Genomic DNA, 18,541 nt, shown 5'->3' with positions numbered 1-18,541 from the left:
GCCAACTTCAGACAGGTATTCTGTTGCAAGTTATGATTGCGTGTTGAATTGGATTTAACTGCTACTTGCGAGTAGCTACTGGTTTTCTTAATATTAAGCAACATATGAATAATGCGTTCTGAGTGACCCAACTTTTCATTCAAGAATAAACAAATTTTCACTAATGCTTCTTCATTTCACTATTGTCAGACTAACAGTTTCTTCGTTTTATTTTTTTTTAATTTTGTTGTCGTTTGTTGCACAGTGCTATGACAAGTTCGGGCCTTCAAATATTAAATGAGTATTGGCTTTATCTCCTTAAAAAGGATTATGCGTGAATGGCAGACGTACACTAAAAAAATATTGCTAAATTTACGAGCGCTGTATTTTGCCTAATCTCACATCAAAATATTTTTAGTGTAGGAAAAGTTTTCGGTACCAAAATAGAATATTACATAAAAAAAACACACAAAAACACTGTTCTGATCTCAATTGCAAATAATGTCTGGCAGCTTAAATATTTATACTATCAAGATAGAGATAGAGAGTCATAGTTGTTACTTCTGTGGACAATTGTTGCTTCATTGTCGTTCTCGGTGCATTGCAATGCGTTGCTTCATTGAGATCAACTAATGAACTAATGCACATTAATAGTTATACAATGGCACACAATACACTCACAGTCCTGAAAGCATATGAATTGTGCATCAATTTAGGATGGATGGATTATACATAAATGCCACACAAAAAAAAAATCATTGTGCAATTAATAAACCGAAACATATTTATTTAGTTAACTATTTATGGTAACTAATTGCTTTTTGATTGCACAGATTGTGAAAACAGGAACGTTTTGTAATCATTATTGGAATTAGCAGTAAAACTAAAATAGCAACGCTCTACGCAACTCTGCGTGATTATGTAATATACATAAATACGTGCGAGAATCCAATTTAGCAGTCAACGAAATTATACAACGTGACGTATACGTAATACTCGAAACACTCTATTCAAGTGCAAACAAATGGCGGAAGGGAATTAACAACATTCGCTGGTAACTGACGTCAATTTATTAAGAAGTATGAGATGCATTTGAATTTGTTTAAGATACGTACAGCCGTGTAGTAAAAGTTATAATTAAATTTTCTGTTTTTAATTTCATAAATCTCAATGTGCCCGGCGTTATCATTGCAAGCCTTTTGGGTTGAACTCGGCGACCCACATTTGCCGACCACAATAAAATACAACGAAAATGTATTAAATATACAGCTGGCAGCAGAAGGATACAAAGTGCTACACAAAATTTAATTATAATTTAACTAAAAACAAGTAAAATCGTCTATACACACTGTAAAAGACCTGTTTTCTTTTCTTTTGTGAAAATTCGATGACTCTTGATGCAGATTTTCATACATGCATAAATGATTTGCTTACTTAATAAAGTTAGACATTTGTGTAACGTCGTTTTTAAACTCAGACAAAGTTAAGAGACTCATATACGAAATTTTAAAAGTGAACAGGTCTAAAAATAATAATATTAAAAATGGCAAGCCATCTCGAAAACGCACCAAAAAAAAACCCTAAAACAAAAGAGAGAGCGAATGGGTAAATAAAAACAACTTAGCATATGCAAAATAATGCACAACAGCAAATGAAAACACTTGACCCATTCTGCAGAGTTCTGCAAAAGTATATTATGTACTTTTTTTGTGTTTTTTTTGCTTTTACTTGCTTTTGGCCTCTTAATTTGTCTGGTTGGCGAATCTAGTTGGACTTTATGGCGAGCGCCGAAAACAATCAACGCCTGCTTAACTTTAACTAAATGTGCGTCCACAATCCCTTGACCCTGCCCACGCGATTGTGCTCTAATGCTTCTTTCTTGGCATTATTTTCAAAGGATCCGAATTTTTGCTTTTGTTTTTGTCAATGACGCAGCTGCCTGATTGACTCTGTGCCACTTTCGTTTTGTTGTTTTTGCTACACCCTGTAACTTTATATATATTAAGGGGTGTAACTAATTTAAGCTTTATTTATCTTTATTTGATTTTCACGCTCTAATCAGACTCATGCATTTAATAAAAACGTTAAACTTTTTTAGTTAAGGTTAAAGATAACACAAGTATAACAATTAAAGCATGACTAATAGTTTAGAATTCGTTGTTACAGCACTTTAGCTTTTTATGTTGTGCACACTTGAGCCAATTTAACGCTTCCGTGTGTTTTTTTACTTGCCATGCCTCGGTGGCTGCTGCTTCGACTGCTGTAAAACTGTTATGTGCTCTGGTACACTTTGACTTACTCGTAGTTTACTGAAAAGTCAAAGAAAGAGAAACATAAACATACAACATCATTTTAACGGGTCTTTAAAGTAAAAAACAGACAATTTCAAAGGCACTTAGAAGTTTAAATTTTAATGAATTTCAAATGCTTTTTTTCAATACGTATATGTAATAAATACATTTTTTTAATATCTTTTACTTTAAGTTAAATGTTCATTACATACATACACATTAATTATTCCCTTTCCTTAAACGGTTTAACACCGACAAGCTACATTTATCTAATCAACATAGCTATGGTGTACTTATAACGTCCTTGAACTTAGGAGTCAAAGCTAAAATAACCTTAAAGTGCCGTAATTTTGTGTATGACCGTCTAGATTATATTTGAATTGACTGACTTACAGACATAATAATAACAACTGACATCTAAATCGATCCCTCGGAGTATTAAAGCATCGGCAACAAAGGAACCGAATGATTAAATATGTACATGCGAATTATAAACATTTGAATACTAGAATACAAACATAATATAAGTATGTGCGTGCAAGTTATGAATGTATGGGTCTGTGGGTCAACGAATCAGAATTAAAAGTGGATCAATTCACAAATAAATGACAATATTAAACAAATGTTTCAGCATGTCTGGAAAGTTTGAAACGATTCTTTTAGTATTGGTTTAACTTTTGAGGTATTTATTATTCAAAATAATTCATATACATATTATTAATCATATTATTTTATAGTATTACTTTTCAAAGAATATATCTTATATTTCTCATTATATGTTTTTTAGGTTTTTTTCTGCTCGTATCTCTTCATTATAGCAATGATTGGGTCATTTACAAATCTACGAACTTGCATGTGTACCGTAAACGCAGAGTGAGACCATTTAGGATCCGGCATTCGATGAAGAATACTTTTGGGCAAACGTCTTGCCAAGGTCAAGACATCAACCACAGGAGTAAAAGTGTCAGCGTCTGAGTACCACAAGTGCGTCTCAGATTTTATTCTTTCGACTGGATATAGCGGTGGACGTTTGGAACTATATTTTCTTATATTTTTTCTTGGCCCATAATCGTATTGTCGAAATTCACCACTTTGGATGTTAAACAAATAATGAAGTATTTGATTATTAGAGCCTCCAGACGGAAAATGTCTGATAGCAATATTATTCGCCGTCTATTGAACCATACTTGTAAATAGTTTATATTGAAATTACAAAAAATATTAAATATACGCACCTTATTCATGTTCTTTTCGTGAAAGATGTTAGCCAAGAGGGGACAATTGTATTTCCTTAAAAACTTCATAATTAATTCAAGTTTCCATGTAATGCTTGCCTCGTCAGAAAGCAAGTAATTCATTAAACTCCCTGGTCTACAAACGTATGCTATGCAACGAAGGCATTCACTGTTTATATTTTTCATTATCGCTACTGGTGCAAGCATATGCGCGGTTTTGATTTTCTCATTATATTGAGGGCGTAAGGACATTAATACGAAAAATACAGTTGTACCCTGAGAGTGGCCCACATAGTGAAGGGATTTCTGTCTCTGTCCGTTTTTCCATAAGGCATAATCGATTATAGATGCCATATCGATGTATCCAATCTCATGCCAACTGAATTTCCACGACGGTTTCTTGGCTTTTCTTGAGTAAACATTACCACGAGTGTTTCCAATCCACACATCAAATCCAGCATCCACTAACAAATAGGCTAAAGCATTATTAGGTCCTGAAGCTATCCAAGTGTCGGAGGAACTCATCAAACCATGTTGAAGCAACACTATTGGACGTTTCGCGTTCATATTATGTAGTTTAGGCGAATACGGTATACGAAAAACAACTACAACATTTCCATCTCCTGTAATGACACGATGATATTCCGCCGGATAGCCATGTTCAACTATTGAAGAAAGCTTGTAAAATTGACACTATATTTAAGATTTGTATGCGAAAGCACTGATTATTTTAGCTCACTGTTGTATGTTTAAGTCTATGACTCTTAAAATGCCCGACGACAAGCGAGCTCACGCTAAAAACTAAGACGAAATAGCAAAATTTCTGCATTACCACGTTGGAAGTGAACTACATTTGATGTCAGCTATTCATTTGACTGTCAATTTTATATCAGCTGGGTTGGTAATATTTACAGTAAAGCGGTAAAAGTGTAGCTAAATGAATTATGTAATTGTCACCGCTCTTAAGCGGTGAAAACCACCGTGACTAAATTCTAAAGTAATCTTAATCTGCAGTTATACGCAGAAGGCAAAAAAGCAGCAAACAATTTTGTTAAATAAATCGTTATCTGCATCTTTAACACATTTTATGACCAAGTTATTTTGCCTTTATTAATAGTGGAAAAATCAATTGGTTTCAGATTAAATCGAAACGATTCTTTTTCACTTCAACAACAATAGAAAATAGGTATTTTTTCAGTTAGTCGGTACATTGTAAAATTAAAGATCTTTGTGTGATGATAATAAATAACATCGGCATTCGTAAAAAATACATATCTTCGCGTAAAGATAAATAGATCTTAAAGAAAAATTGCGTATACACCAGTTTTTCCTCGCTCTGCAACAGTTGCTAAATGCAAATGAGTCAAACAATATTTTAAAGCTAAATCTAAATAACACATAATCACACTTAATTATTTTCATTCTCAAACTCTTGCATTATCTCAATAACTGGATCATTTAAATATTTCCGAGCCTCCATGTTGATTGCAAAATCAATATGGTCCCATAGAGGATCCTCAATAAGTCGCAACTCTCTATTGGGAAGTCGATCCGCCAAAGCAAGAACGTCTTCCACTGCAGCAAGATTATCATTGAGTCCATACCATAAATAAACTTTAGAAGTTATTTCTTCAACTGGATAATCGGGCGGTGTTTCGGAATCATAGATTTCCAGATTCTTTGCTGTTCCATGATCATACTGCCGAAAATGTCCAGACTGTTGTTCCTGTAGATAATGTATCATCTGATTGGTTGAGCAACCACCTGGATGTGTTGCTAATCCCTCGGGTAAGGCAGTCTGAAAATTATATTTAATTTCAATATCTATCAAATATTAATATATTAACATTTCTTACCTTGTTCTTACGGTCTTTAGCATAAATATTTTCCATTACCTTCTCGCAACTTGGTCGCAACATCTGATCCGGCTCACAGAAATTAAAAAGTAACGCCAGCAAGAAATCATTATTAGGTATAAATTCTTGACATGAAAACAATAAAGAATAGGCATTTCGTTGACCCAGATAAGGAGCCACAGCTCGCACAAATGCGTTCTCCAAGTTGGTCATAATCGCAATGGGAGCATACATATGAGCAGTTTTGATCTTCTCATTGTATTCGGGACGTGTGGACATCAACGTGAAAAATACTGTAGTTCCCTGTGAGTGACCCACGTAATGGATTGCCTTCTGACCTTGTCCATTTGTTTTGAGAGCGTAATCTATCATGGCTGCTATATCATAGTGACCAATCTCGTGCCAACTGAATCGCCAGAAATACGGATGTTTTGGCGACAGACTCGTATGATTCCTAGAGTAAGTGTTGCCGCGAGCATTTCCAAGCCAAACATCGTACCCGGCATCCGCCAATAAATAAGGCAAGCCATCGTCTGGGCCATTCAATACCCAGGCATCCGAGCAGCTCGTCAAGCCATGCTGAATAAGCACAATGGGACGGTACTCATTCTGATTTTGTAGTTTATGGGAGTATGGTATCCGAAAAACTCCTACGATATATCCATCCTCGGTAACGATATGATGATGTTCCGCCGGATATCCATGGGCGGCCATACGATCACTCTAATGGAAGTTATCGCTTAGAATTGAAATCTTTTTCCTTGTAACTTTGTGACTTACTGTTGTGCGTCTCCCCTTAAGACTTATTTGCGCCTCAGGATCATTATATAGTTTATAAAAATCGAAATCGCCCGACCTTATATTAGCAGCGGTTGATTGCGAAATTAAAACCGCAACAACCAAAAAAATTAAAGCCAAGAATCGATTCTTCATCGTACAACGGTTAAGCGACAACTGAGGTTGGGCAACATTGCACCTGGATTTTTGTAGCAGCCTGTTCAAGACTTATCATTAAGTGGTCACTGACAAGAATATTTATAAACAAGAATTCTTAAGATAAGAAGGATTATCAAAACATACACTCAGTGCAATTATTTGTTTGCAGGAAAATGCTAAGCACTTCAATAATTACCCATAAAAAGATTAAAGAATAATTATCTTCTGCACCCCTTGTCAATTTGACAATGATAAAGAAACAAAGTGATTCAAGCATAAAACCCTTTATTTTTTTTATAACCATTCATTGATTGATATTTCCAGCTAATATTACAATTATTCTTAGAATAGCGAACGTCACAACACTTATCAATTTGAAAATGTTTATTGTTTAGATAATCTCAAATACCCCCCATCGATGATTGTATTAATCGCCCAGAAGTCCATAAATCACTTATTGATTGCCTGGTTTTTCCGAGATACGGAAAGTGTCTTATACATTATTTTGTGTATTAACACAATTCGAATTCTTGTATCATGCCGCTTGTATTGCTGTAAAAGGAAGTATCATTTAACTCTTAAATAAATAGAGTTTTCCCATTTTTAAGTAAATATATTTATAAATTTGTTAGGAGCTCAGATGAAGTACCTTAATCTTTTATCCGCGGAATTACCTACACCAAATTGCAGTTTATAGTTGATTTTATTATCCGTCTTATCTTAAGATGCTTTATTAATAAACATTGTTGATATTGACCACTTGATGATATGCCTTGAACATTGTACTACAAAAATTAACTGCAATGTTGGACCAAGCTCAGTTGTAGCTCAATCGCTGTACGATGCAGAATCGCTTCTTGTTGGCTTTAGTTTTCTCGGTAGTTGCGGTTGGAGTTTTGCAGTCCGTCGCACTTAATATAAGGACACCCGATATTGACTTTTACAAACTGTATAATAATCCTGAGGCGCATGTAAGCCTTAAGGGAAGACGCACAACTGTAAGTGATGAAAATACAAGGATTAAGACATCAATTCTAAGCAGTAACTTTCATTAGAGCGATCGTATAGCTGCTCATGGTTATCCAGCGGAACATCATCATATCGTTACCGAGGATGGATATATCGTTGGAGTCTTTCGCATACCCTACTCCCATAAGTTACAGAATCAGAATGAATATCGCCCGATTGTCCTTATTCAGCATGGTTTGTTGAGTTGCTCGGATGGGTGGATACTAACTGGCCCAGACGATGCTCTAGCTTTTATGCTAGCGGATGCCGGGTACGATGTTTGGCTTGGAAATGCTCGCGGCAACACTTACTCTAGGAATCACACGAGTCTGTCCCCAAAACATCCGTATTTCTGGCGATTCAGTTGGCACGAGATTGGTCACTATGATATAGCAGCCATGATAGATTACGCTCTCAAAACAAATGGACAAGGTCAAAAGGCAATCCATTACGTGGGTCACTCACAGGGAACTACGGTATTTTTCACATTGATGTCCACACGTCCCGAATACAATGAGAAGATCAAAACTGCTCACATGTTCGCTCCTATTGCAATTATGACCAACTTGGAAAGCCCGTTTGTGCGCGCTGTGGCTCCTTATCTGGGTCAACGAAATGCCTATTCTTTATTGTTTTCCTGTCAAGAATTTATACCTCACAATGAATTTTTGTTAAACTTACTTTTTAATTTCTGTGAGCCGGATCAGATGTTGCGACCAACTTGTGACAGTTTAATAGGCGATGAGGGTGGCAGAACGAATGTGGTAAGAAAAGATAATATTTAATTATTCAGCATTTCTTGATTTGTAACATTGTTTTAGACTGTCACGCCTGAGCAATTAGCAACACATCCTGCTGGATGTTCAACAAATCAGATGATACATTACCTACAGGAACAACAGTCTGGCCATTTTCGACAATACGATCATGGGACAGCAAAAAACCTAGAAGTTTACGGTTCAGAAACACCACCCGATTATCCAGTTGAAGAAATAACTTCTAAAGTTTACTTATGGTATGGACTTAATGATGAACTTGCTGCAGTAGAAGACGTTCTCGCTTTGGCAGATCGACTTCCCAATAAAGAAGTGCGGCTTATGGAGGATCCTTTATGGGACCACGGTGATTTCGCAAGTAACTGGAAGGTTCGCGAGTATTTAAATGAACCCGTCATACAGATAATGCAAGAGTTTGAGGATGCCTACAATTAAATACGACTTGAATGAGCACCTTATAGAGTATTATTTAATAATAATGTACATGTTTCTTAAGATATTTTTAGGTTTAACGTTGTTGAAATAAAATTATTTCTTTTGCATATTTTAGACTTTTATTCGCACCAGGTTTATTGATATTGATAACATGTTTTTTTTAATATGGTTCATAGGAAAAGTTGTCCATTATATATTACGTAACCCATTATCGAATCAGAGAAAAAACTTATCAGTTAAGCACATTATAATCATGGAACTCAAATTTAAATTTAGCGCGATAAGAAACCCTCTATGCGAAAGAGACCATTTGCGGTGTTTCTCAATATACCAAAAAAATCTTGCAAAATATACTAAATAACGGACGGCAACCTGTCAGGTGGTGAATCCAAATGGAAAGGACTAGCTATAAATGAATTGGGCACGTAATGAACATTTTTAAAACTTCAGCGGTTTTAGTAAAATCCGTAAAGTTAACAAAATCAACTAAACTAATATTAGACTAATCCTCGCCAGGTGGCAGTGGTTGATTTAACTCGCTTTGCCCAGGAGCAGGTACTGGCTGCGGAGTTGGTACAGGTATTGGATTTGCAGATGGCAGGGATGTTAGGACTGGTACCGTCGAAATAATGCCTATATCTGAAGGATCTACCAACTCCTTCTTGATGTTGTCAGGGTTGATGTAGCCACCGCTTTCATCCTGTAAAATTAAGTATAATTATTAGTAAATGTCTTATGCTATTTAAATCTTAAAATTACCGTCACAAAGACATCCACGGTCTTGCCGCTAATAATGTCCAGTACTTGCTGAGTGATGCCACTCATTGGTTCATCCTGTATGCTTTCTGCATACTCCAGCAGTTGGGGCCTAAGATCCGGACACTGCTGAAGTGCATCTGATAGTTGCGGTGCAGGTAATTGCAACATAACGGGTAACGATTGTGGTTTGAGTCGTTGCACCGTCTTTAGAAAGCCCTCCCATATAACCTTTTGACGCCACACCTGTTTTAGTATCAGACGTTGTAGCAGATTCAGCACAAAGTTAGAAAGACGTGGACATAGCGTTAAACTCTGTATGGTGGTCCGCATCATCAGAGTCGGAATGGGTAGTATTTCAACCAACTGCTGGAGCACAGCCATTAGAACTTCCTGAGTATAAACTTCACGTTCAGCCAAACACAACGAGGTTGCCTTAACAATTGCTTTCAGGTCGCACACATTTGTATCAATGGTGTGCAAAGCCACAAGCAAATCCGTTGGTGTCAACGCCATCTGCTGATGTGCGAACTCAGCACCAATACCAAGCAGGCGATTGAACACCTCTTTAACCACAGCCTGATTCAGTTTGATTAGTTTGGGCAGCACAGCGATCAATTCGGCACGTGACAATCCACTCAAAATGGGAATAAGCACGCGTACATCCTTGACTTTGTTTTGGTAAAGATCGCGCACGCGTCGCACCAAATCTGGATTCAATGTGGGCACACGTTCAGTCAAAATGTAAATTATCCGTATAACCAGCGTTTCCAAGCCCTTTGGACAGCTCTCCAGCAATTTCAACAGTTCAGGATTTTCCACACCAAGTTTCTTAATGGGAGCATCTAAACTACGTAAAATTGTGCGTTTCAGTTCTGCCGAGGTCTCCAAAAAACACCTTGCAAATCTTATCGAGATAAACTGTAACAATTAGATCGTTAATATTTATATTATTTATACATATTAAATTAATTGTAACTTACCTTCTGGCTTATAGGGCAGAAGTGTGAGCGCTAGCAACAAACAGACCTTAGCGGTGTCTTCTTTCCAAGCTGCCTCCGGCGTTGGTCGTCCATAATCTGCTGAGAATATATTCTTCGGCGGAGTTTCCGCAATTACAAACTCCAGCCACTCCAAGGCAAACTCATCAATGCGCGCCGGCGCAATTTTGTGAACATGATAGATGGTAACCAAGTGAGCCAAAGCACGTTCCCGCAGATCGGCGCGTTCATGTACAGCATAATTGAGCAGTATGCGTACAAAACGAGTTTTCCGAGGTGGACGCAATACAGCCAGATCCTTAACCAACTCTAAGCCATGCGGCATAAACTCTTCAATCAGGCATAACTGCACCAATTGAGCAATAGCATCCTCGGGCAGAATGGGAGCCTCAAGATAAACTCGACGCAACAGAATGATTTTCTCCTTGTAATCACACCGCTGACTGATGCCATTAATGAGTTTATTCAAGAGTTCATTGTACGCATGATCCGGACGATTCTCTGTCTTCACATACGTATGACGGGTGAAACCCTGCAACAGAGAGTATTCCTCAAATAACCAGGAGAAGGCCAGATCTATGCGTTGCTTAACATCCTCCAAGATAAACTCCAGTATGCCATAACGTACATTGTCTGGAAATGTTGCTGCAATGACGGTGACCAGCTTGCGTCTCTTCGCTGCTACTCCACCCATGATGCACTGACGCTCCGAGTTGAGAATACGCATGACTGCTTCCAATAGAAACTTCTCTTTGAGATTTCGTGCCAGAGGTTTGGTGATCTCTTGGAGCTTAAGCGTCTTCGCACGCTCTTTCATGCGCTCAATGACTGTCTGCTCGCCCTTGGAGCGCTCCATAGTCTCGCGCAGCTTTTTTGTGGCCTCTTCCTTACGCTGCAGCTCTTGTTCACTTAGCTTATCAGGTGAATCCACTTCCATGGCCACTGGGGATGTTTCTGGAACAGCAGTTTGTGAAACAGTCTTGGGTCTCATGGGCGGCTCTTTACTAAAAGCAGCCGACCCCGGACCAAGTCGCAATTCAGTCAATTGTTGGCCAAATTGACGCGCAATATTGCTCACTTGCTGTGGAAGTGACAATTGCTTGATGGGCGTATACTCGGTCAAGAACTTTTCCGTTGCAACTTCCGGTAAGTTGGGTAGAAACTCCACAACTAAATTAATCACAGTCTCTGTGGCACGCAAATGTTCAGTGAGAAACTTTTCATTAACACGCGTGCTCTTCTGACGCTGCCGATCCAACTCCTCCTCATCCAGTTCCATTTCACGTGGCTGCTGCTGTTGTGATTGCTCCTGTTCTACTAAACGCGCCTTCTTAGCCAAACTTTGAGCTGCATTTTCCAGAATGCGCTTTTGGCGACGTGCCATTTCCTGCTTGTCCATTTTGGGCACAAGCTTTTGGATTTCATTGGCACTGGCGCCCAGATCCATCAAGATGTTGCGTATTGTACCAGCGAATTCAAACGAACCACGCAGTTTCAATAGTGTTTGCAACTGCATTCGCAAACTCTTGCGCACGGAGCTCACTTGTGAATCGGTTAAAGTTGGCGGAAGATTGTTGTTCAAATGCCGAAAAGCTTCAACTACAGAGCCCATGAAAATGGGACGCATTTTCGCCACAGTGCACAAACTACTTGTGCAGGCAATCAGATTCACAGATGAGATGTGTGTGGTGCCATGAAATTGCAGCATTATATCAAAAATATTGGTGCCTTCGTCCTGCAGTTTTTGGCGTCTGATCAGCTTGCAATGCTCTGGTATGTCCGTCAGCGAGAAGTCACCCTCTCGTTTCATACTATCCTCGTCCGCATAACTCTGCAGTATAATAATGCCCTCGAGAAATTTGATAGCATTTGTGCGAATGCCATCGTTCTCATTGTCGATCATGTCCAGTATTTGTGCCTTTATCAAGCTGAGCACGCTCCAGGCTTGCTCGGCGCTATCCGTGGCATCTGTTAGACTGCATAAATATTGCAACCCGTTCCTGTAAATGCTGCCACATGCCTGGATCACACGTTTGATGACTTGGGCTGAGCTGTCGCGCAACAGCATGGAAATCACATTGATCACATAGGGCAACAGCTCAACTTTGACTTTACTGCAAGTAAATGTAATCATTGACTACTTTTCTAGCATTTGTTGTTTTAAGGGCTTACCAAATCTGCTCAACAAACGAGACAACTTGCTTGCGTACCTCCTGATTTTGATCGTGAGCAAGCGAGAGCACCGACTCCAGAAACTCTTCGGCCAGTTCAATGCATGAGCCCAGTACAATTTCCTGCACTTTAACAAGCAGTTCGCATTTCAATGTTGCATCTGCCGTACCAAATTCATTGCACCATTCGACCACCTATAAATCCAAAGAAGTGAGAAGAGACATCAAGAATGTATCAAATGGCAACGACGCCTCAATTTTCAGCAGCGGTAACAAACCTTGGCTCGGGCAGTGGCTGTCCTTTCGTCTGTAAACAAATTCGCTGTCTCTGAAACAAACTGACTGCGTCCAATAATGCTATCCATTTTGCATATATTTCAATTTAAATAAATATGAAGAACAACTTTTAGTTCTCAAACCCACAGTACGAAGCCGACAACAGCGTGCCCGCAAATTGAATGGTAAAATGTACTAATTTATGACGTAAAATATACCACCCTCAATTTGACTGCAGGTTACAAGATTGTGTGAGTGCATAAATAATATTTAAATTTGTTTCATATGTCTACATGTGCTATTGACACGTTGCAAAAATTTGTTGAAGTGCAGAATGTAATTTTGATTTTTCTAATTCCAAGTGTCGAGAGACCGATAGTGTAGTTTTCGATATCTCGGTGATTCAGAATTGCCAAGAATATATCGGCATAGCGATACATCGTTCAATAATTATCGATAACATCGATGCATCGATTTACTCACATTTTTTGGGTGTTTTAAAAGCGTGAAAAAAACGCCTAAACAAGCCAAAACGGCTGCACATCAGGACTAATAAGCGCAGTTAATAGTTAAACGCAGCCGCTGCACTAAAAGGAATTAACCAACGAGGAGGCAAAAGGCTGAGCGACCGCAGCAGAGAGTGTTATTGAACAACGGCTGAAGAGGCAGAAGCAGAGGCAGTGGCAGAGGTTGTGTATGAGCAGCAGGAAGGGTGGTGGCGGAGCGTGTGTGTGTGTGTGCTACGTGCTTGTGTATGTGTGTGTGAGTGTGCGTGTGTGTGGGCAGAAGTTGCGGCTGTGGAGCAGCGGCGACGTTAGCGGCAGCGCAAGTGGCAGCGGCAGATTGACTAGTTGTTGTTGTTGTTGGAGAGAAGAGCAAACACAAAACCACGATTTCTACGATTTCAACAAAAAAAAAATCACAAGTATCAAAAGTTGAACAAACACAAACACTACAACAACAACAGTAACAGCAGCAACAAACTATATAGAGTAAAGTGGCAGCAGCGTTTAAAGTGCTTTTGTGAGCAGAAACCAAAGCAAACGACGACCGCACCCTAATGTCAAATAGCCAAGCAAATGCCGGCAGCAGTGGTAGCGTCGTGGATGAAACGAATCCCAATCCGAGTCCAAATGCAGCCAATCCCGCCAGCGTCATTTTGACGACAACGTCGAGCACATTGCAGGCAGCAGCAGCAGCTGGTGCATCAACAGCTGCCGCTGGAGTCGCCTCAAGCACAACAACAACCGCAACAACAACAACTGGAGCACCTGGAACAACTGCAACTTCAGCAACACCAGAAGGCGGCGCCGTTCCAAACTTGGCTGTGGACTCATCGCCAAGGGAATCGGGCGATGATTCAGAAGATGAGAGCGAAATACTGGAAGAGTCGCCATGCGGACGCTGGCTGAAGCGACGCGAGGAAGTGGATCAGCGTGATGTGCCCGGCATCGATTGTGTGCATCTGGCAATGGACACCGAGGAGGGTGTCGAGGTCGTTTGGAATGAGGTGCAATACGCGCAGCTGCAGGAGCTCAAAACCCAGGAGGATAAGATGCGTCAAGTCTTTGACAATCTGCTGCAGCTCGATCATCAGAATATTGTCAAATTCCATCGCTATTGGACGGACATCTCACAGGCGGAGCGACCGCGTGTCATCTTCATTACGGAGTACATGTCGTCGGGGTCGTTGAAACAGTTCCTCAAGCGCACCAAGCGCAATGCGAAGCGTTTGCCATTGGAGTCGTGGCGACGCTGGTGCACACAGATCCTGTCCGCGCTCAGTTATTTGCATTCCTGCTCGCCGCCCATCATTCATGGCAATTTAACCTGTGATAGCATTTTCATACAGCACAATGGTCTGGTCAAGATCGGCTCTGTGGTCCCCGATGCAGTGCATTATAGCGTGCGACGTCAGCACCTCGAGCAGCAGCAGCGCGAGCGTGAAAGGGAGCGCGAACAGGAGCGTGGTGGCCACTATTTCCATGCTCCCGAATATGGTGCTGCGGAGCAACTAACAGCGGCTGTGGACATTTATGCGTTTGGAATGTGCGCCCTGGAAATGGCCGCGCTGGAGATACAGCCGCAGTCGAGCAATAGCGAATCGACAGCCATTAATGAGGAGACCATATTGCGCACAATCAATAGTCTGGACAATGATCTGCAGCGTGATCTAATACTGAAGTGCTTGAATCCACAGCCACAAGATCGACCAAGTGCCAGCGATTTGCTTTTTCATCCACTACTCTTTGAGGTAAGAATCGTACAGATACCTTCAAAACACTTTATTTAAAGTTTGTCAAATTTACAGGTGCATTCTTTGAAGCTGTTGGCCGCCCATTGTTTGGTCTTCTCGCCTGCCAATCGTACCATGTTTTCCGAAACCGCCTTTGATGGCCTCATGCAGCGCTATAATCATCCCGATGTAATAATGGCGCAGCTCAATCTGTCCGGTTCAACGGAACGCCTTCAATTTCGCCTGTCCGATGTGCCAGGGGCTGATAAGCTGGAGAAGTTCGTCGAGGATGTCAAGTATGGCGTGTATCCGCTGATCACGTACAGCGGCAAGAAGCCACCACATTTTCGTTCTCGTGCCGCATCCCCAGAGCGTGCTGATTCCGTTAAATCGGCCACGCCGGAACCCGTGGACACCGAATCACGTCGCATTGTTAACATGATGTGCAGCGTCAAGAAATTGAAGGAGGACAGCAACGATATACTAATGACAATACTGTTGCGCATGGACGACAAAATGAATCGACAGCTGACGTGTCAGGTGAACGAAGAGGATACGGCTGCCGATTTGACCAGTGAACTGGTGCGTCTGGGATTTGTGCATCTGGATGATCAGGATAAGATCGAGGTGCTGCTGGGCGAGACGTTGCGTGCGGGCGTACTCAACGATGGCGCTGGATCCGAAAGTTCCGGCGCTGGCGTAACGACAACGGCAACGATGGCGGCTTTAGAGCAATTGGAGCGCAACTGGTCGATATCGGATGCGGACAAGACGATGACGAGCAGCATGTCGGTGAACACATCGCCCAGTTCGGCGGCATTGATGTATGTGCCACAGCAGGAGCAGCAGCCGGGCGAGGGTGGCGCAGAGGGAACGCCGATCCTCAATAGCCACAGCAGCAATTAAAGAGGATGCAAGATTATGGAGATGATGAAAGTATTTGGGGCAAAGCCGACGACGGGGTGCGCATTGTTTTTATTAATGGCATAATTACACACTACGATTTTATTGCTACTATTATTTTTGTTATTTTTATATGTATGTATATGCTTATGTATTGCATATGTATGTACACACACATATATGTATGTATGTATGTATTCGAAATAATATTTATGTATGTATGTATATTTAAACGATGTTGTACAAGGCTTCCAGGCTAAGAGATTTCCGAGATTGTGTATCCTACACTCACACACACACACATAATACACACATACACACTCACGCAGCTGCTGTAAACTCGTAAAAAATGGCAGAAGACAGGAGATGAGCTTATGAAATCGAAGCATTCGCTTAGCACGACTTTCGAAAAACAAAAAAGCCGAATCGAATTCGGCATTTTCGAATACAACGCTAGAAAATTTAATCTATAAACTATAAATATGATAAATACTAAATACAAAATATAAAAAAAAAAAACAAACATTTCAAAGGCAGCTGCCACAACACGCGAAGAATCCCAAAACAAAAGGCGAAGCAAAACAAAATAAACTCGACCTATTTCAAAAATAGCATTTAGGCGCCCCTCAAAAAATATGTATATGATTTCTAAACGCATACATAAGATATAAATTTTTGATCATTAACGAGCAAAACAAAAATGAACAAAACGAATCCCCAAAAAACATGGCAAATTGGCTGTATTTCAACGTATTACAAATATTAGAATACACAAAAGGCCACAGCAAATTGCAACAAAAATTAACGACAGAATGTAGCACATAAAGAAAGCAGCAAAGCAAACAAAACACTACAACAAAACAAAACCAATACACAACAAACAGACATAGCGACACTATCAATAAATAAATAAAGAAATGCAAAAAAAACTGACAAAAAAAACTTCCATTCGAATGCAATTATTACTTTTTATTCATTATTATTTGTGCTTATCAAACTATTTTGATAAAATACTTTTTACGTGTTCAACGCTCAAAAAGACCGTTTCTTAGGCACATGCCGGTGCCACAAGATCTTTCTCCGATTCATCCTGTTTCTCTGGCGTGCTCAGCTTAATGCGCTTGCATTGACGCGCCTCCTCTGGTTCTTCGTCGCTAAATGCTTCTGCTGGCTCATCTTCTTTCTTCTCGAGCTCTTCCTGCTCCTTATCCGCTTCTTCCTTCTTGACTACTGCCTTGCGCACTGACAATTGCTTATCGTACAACTCCAACAACTTGTTGCCCTCATACAAAACAAACGGCAGAGAGGCACGCGCATAATAATCCGACACCAGCTCCAGATTATTGATGACTGTGTCCAGCATATGGGACTTCTCACACCAAATGCCAGGGGCATCATTGCGTATGGGATTGATATGGACATGCAGATGATAGAACGATGGCTGATAGTGGAAATACATGCGAAGTTGGTGAGGATTCAAGCCATAACGTTCAAGTATAGCTTGTTTGGCCGCTTCCCGCAAATGCCGCAGCATGGGCAAGTGGCTGGCATTGAGATCTCGCAGTGATTTGATTCCCCGATTGCGCACAATGCCCAACAGATAAAGGTTCTCCACATTGCGGCCATCCCACTTGAGATCGGGCAGCAAAATGAAGCCAGTCTCGGGATCGTTGTCTTCGAACACAATTCGTTCTTTTTCCTGCTTGTGCTCAAGTATGTTGTATACCCAATCCAGGGAGAATTGGCTGGAAGTAATGTAGGGCAACGTGATGGTTGCATAGAGATCAGGCGTTTCATTGATGAGGTACTTCTGACAAATGGAATATTTCTCAACGTGTTTATCGGTTGCCGGGTAAATCACAGTGCTCTTGACGGCTATGGGAAAAGATATTGTTTTATTGTTTGTGTATTTTTTGTTAATATATAGTTTATTATTTACATACCACACAATTCTGGGTTGGGCACACACTGAAAACTGCCGTAAATATTGTTGATAAAATCGGTGCGCACTTTTAAATCGCTACTAAAATAAGTCGGTTTTTGCTCTTCTTTCTCCTTCTCTGCTGGAACTTTAGCCTCAGTTGCCACATCGCTCTCCCGATAAGCTGCGCAACACAATAAATATTAGCTTTTACTACAAGTATTTTAATTTATTATTCAATTACCATTTTTCTCAAAAACAACAATTGCTGTGTCCGTTTCAGACAAATCCGGAAAAGTACCAAGCAATGTGATGCTCTTTGCTTTGCTATTGTTGTTGAGTATGCGTTTCAATTTGAACTTTTTTAAATCGTAGCTTGGCGATTTAATCTCAGTGCTGCTTACATTTAGTTTGGGACTTGTTTCGGTTTGATCGGGCATTTTTATTAATTACTTATTTACGCGTTTTGTTGTCGTTCGCAGCGGCAAATCGTGTTGAGTGTTGACAAACGTCGACTTAAATGATAGTGGAGTGTTGGTAAACATCGACATGTTTGTAGCAAGCGCCAATTGTTATTTAACGAATTACTCCTCACGGGAACGAAAAAACTCCTCACTTAACGAAAATTATTTTGAATTAGCATAACTATGTTACTTCGATGGTTTACCACTATATTTAAATTCTACAATTTTTTATCGGAAAATATATATTATATTTTATATATTTTTACGACTCTGGGGCTAAGTAAATCGATTTATTAA

The 18,541-nt window shown here is 40.1% G+C and overlaps 6 protein-coding genes across 6 annotated transcripts; 2 read left to right on the top strand and 4 right to left on the bottom strand.

The window, feature by feature from the left end:
• Nucleotides 1–2,929: 2,929 nt before the first annotated feature.
• On the bottom strand, nt 2,930–4,391 carry LOC133839085 (lipase 3-like). Its single transcript, XM_062270414.1, has 3 exons — nt 4,245–4,391; nt 3,506–4,183; nt 2,930–3,443 (listed from the first exon to the last, which is right to left on the bottom strand). Exons 1-3 carry the CDS (start codon nt 4,332–4,334, stop codon nt 3,054–3,056), a joined length of 1,158 nt encoding a protein of 385 aa, XP_062126398.1. The 5' UTR covers nt 4,335–4,391; the 3' UTR covers nt 2,930–3,053.
• Nucleotides 4,392–4,879: 488 nt separating this feature from the next.
• LOC133837344 (lipase 3-like) lies at nt 4,880–6,294 on the bottom strand. Its single transcript, XM_062268065.1, has 3 exons — nt 6,142–6,294; nt 5,362–6,084; nt 4,880–5,303 (listed from the first exon to the last, which is right to left on the bottom strand). Exons 1-3 carry the CDS (start codon nt 6,292–6,294, stop codon nt 4,914–4,916), a joined length of 1,266 nt encoding a protein of 421 aa, XP_062124049.1. The 3' UTR covers nt 4,880–4,913.
• Nucleotides 6,295–6,948: 654 nt separating this feature from the next.
• Nucleotides 6,949–8,534, top strand: LOC133839336 (lipase 3-like). Its single transcript, XM_062270783.1, has 3 exons — nt 6,949–7,295; nt 7,353–8,069; nt 8,127–8,534. Exons 1-3 carry the CDS (start codon nt 7,140–7,142, stop codon nt 8,514–8,516), a joined length of 1,263 nt encoding a protein of 420 aa, XP_062126767.1. The 5' UTR covers nt 6,949–7,139; the 3' UTR covers nt 8,517–8,534.
• Nucleotides 8,535–8,951: 417 nt separating this feature from the next.
• On the bottom strand, nt 8,952–13,022 carry LOC133839317 (symplekin). Its single transcript, XM_062270748.1, is given in 6 exon segments — nt 8,952–9,216; nt 9,276–10,166; nt 10,168–10,193; nt 10,256–12,387; nt 12,446–12,639; nt 12,723–13,022. Coding segments are annotated over 6 exon segments (3,528 nt in total). The 5' UTR covers nt 12,810–13,022; the 3' UTR covers nt 8,952–9,018.
• Nucleotides 13,023–13,196: 174 nt separating this feature from the next.
• On the top strand, nt 13,197–16,788 carry LOC133839319 (nuclear receptor-binding protein homolog). Its single transcript, XM_062270754.1, has 2 exons — nt 13,197–14,974; nt 15,032–16,788. Exons 1-2 carry the CDS (start codon nt 13,781–13,783, stop codon nt 15,860–15,862), a joined length of 2,025 nt encoding a protein of 674 aa, XP_062126738.1. The 5' UTR covers nt 13,197–13,780; the 3' UTR covers nt 15,863–16,788.
• Nucleotides 16,789–16,810: 22 nt separating this feature from the next.
• On the bottom strand, nt 16,811–18,431 carry LOC133839328 (m7GpppX diphosphatase). The gene is made up of 3 exons (XM_062270767.1): nt 18,025–18,431; nt 17,803–17,964; nt 16,811–17,734 (listed from the first exon to the last, which is right to left on the bottom strand). Exons 1-3 carry the CDS (start codon nt 18,218–18,220, stop codon nt 16,908–16,910), a joined length of 1,185 nt encoding a protein of 394 aa, XP_062126751.1. The 5' UTR covers nt 18,221–18,431; the 3' UTR covers nt 16,811–16,907.
• Between the last annotated feature and the right edge of the window lie 110 nt (nt 18,432–18,541).

This window comes from Drosophila sulfurigaster, chromosome 2R, assembly GCF_023558435.1.
Source record: "Drosophila sulfurigaster albostrigata strain 15112-1811.04 chromosome 2R, ASM2355843v2, whole genome shotgun sequence".
In the NCBI taxonomy this organism is placed as follows: Eukaryota; Metazoa; Arthropoda; class Insecta; order Diptera; family Drosophilidae; genus Drosophila; species Drosophila sulfurigaster.
The sequence above is the reverse complement of the archived record's forward strand: the minus strand, read 5'-3'. Positions and strand labels throughout refer to the sequence as shown.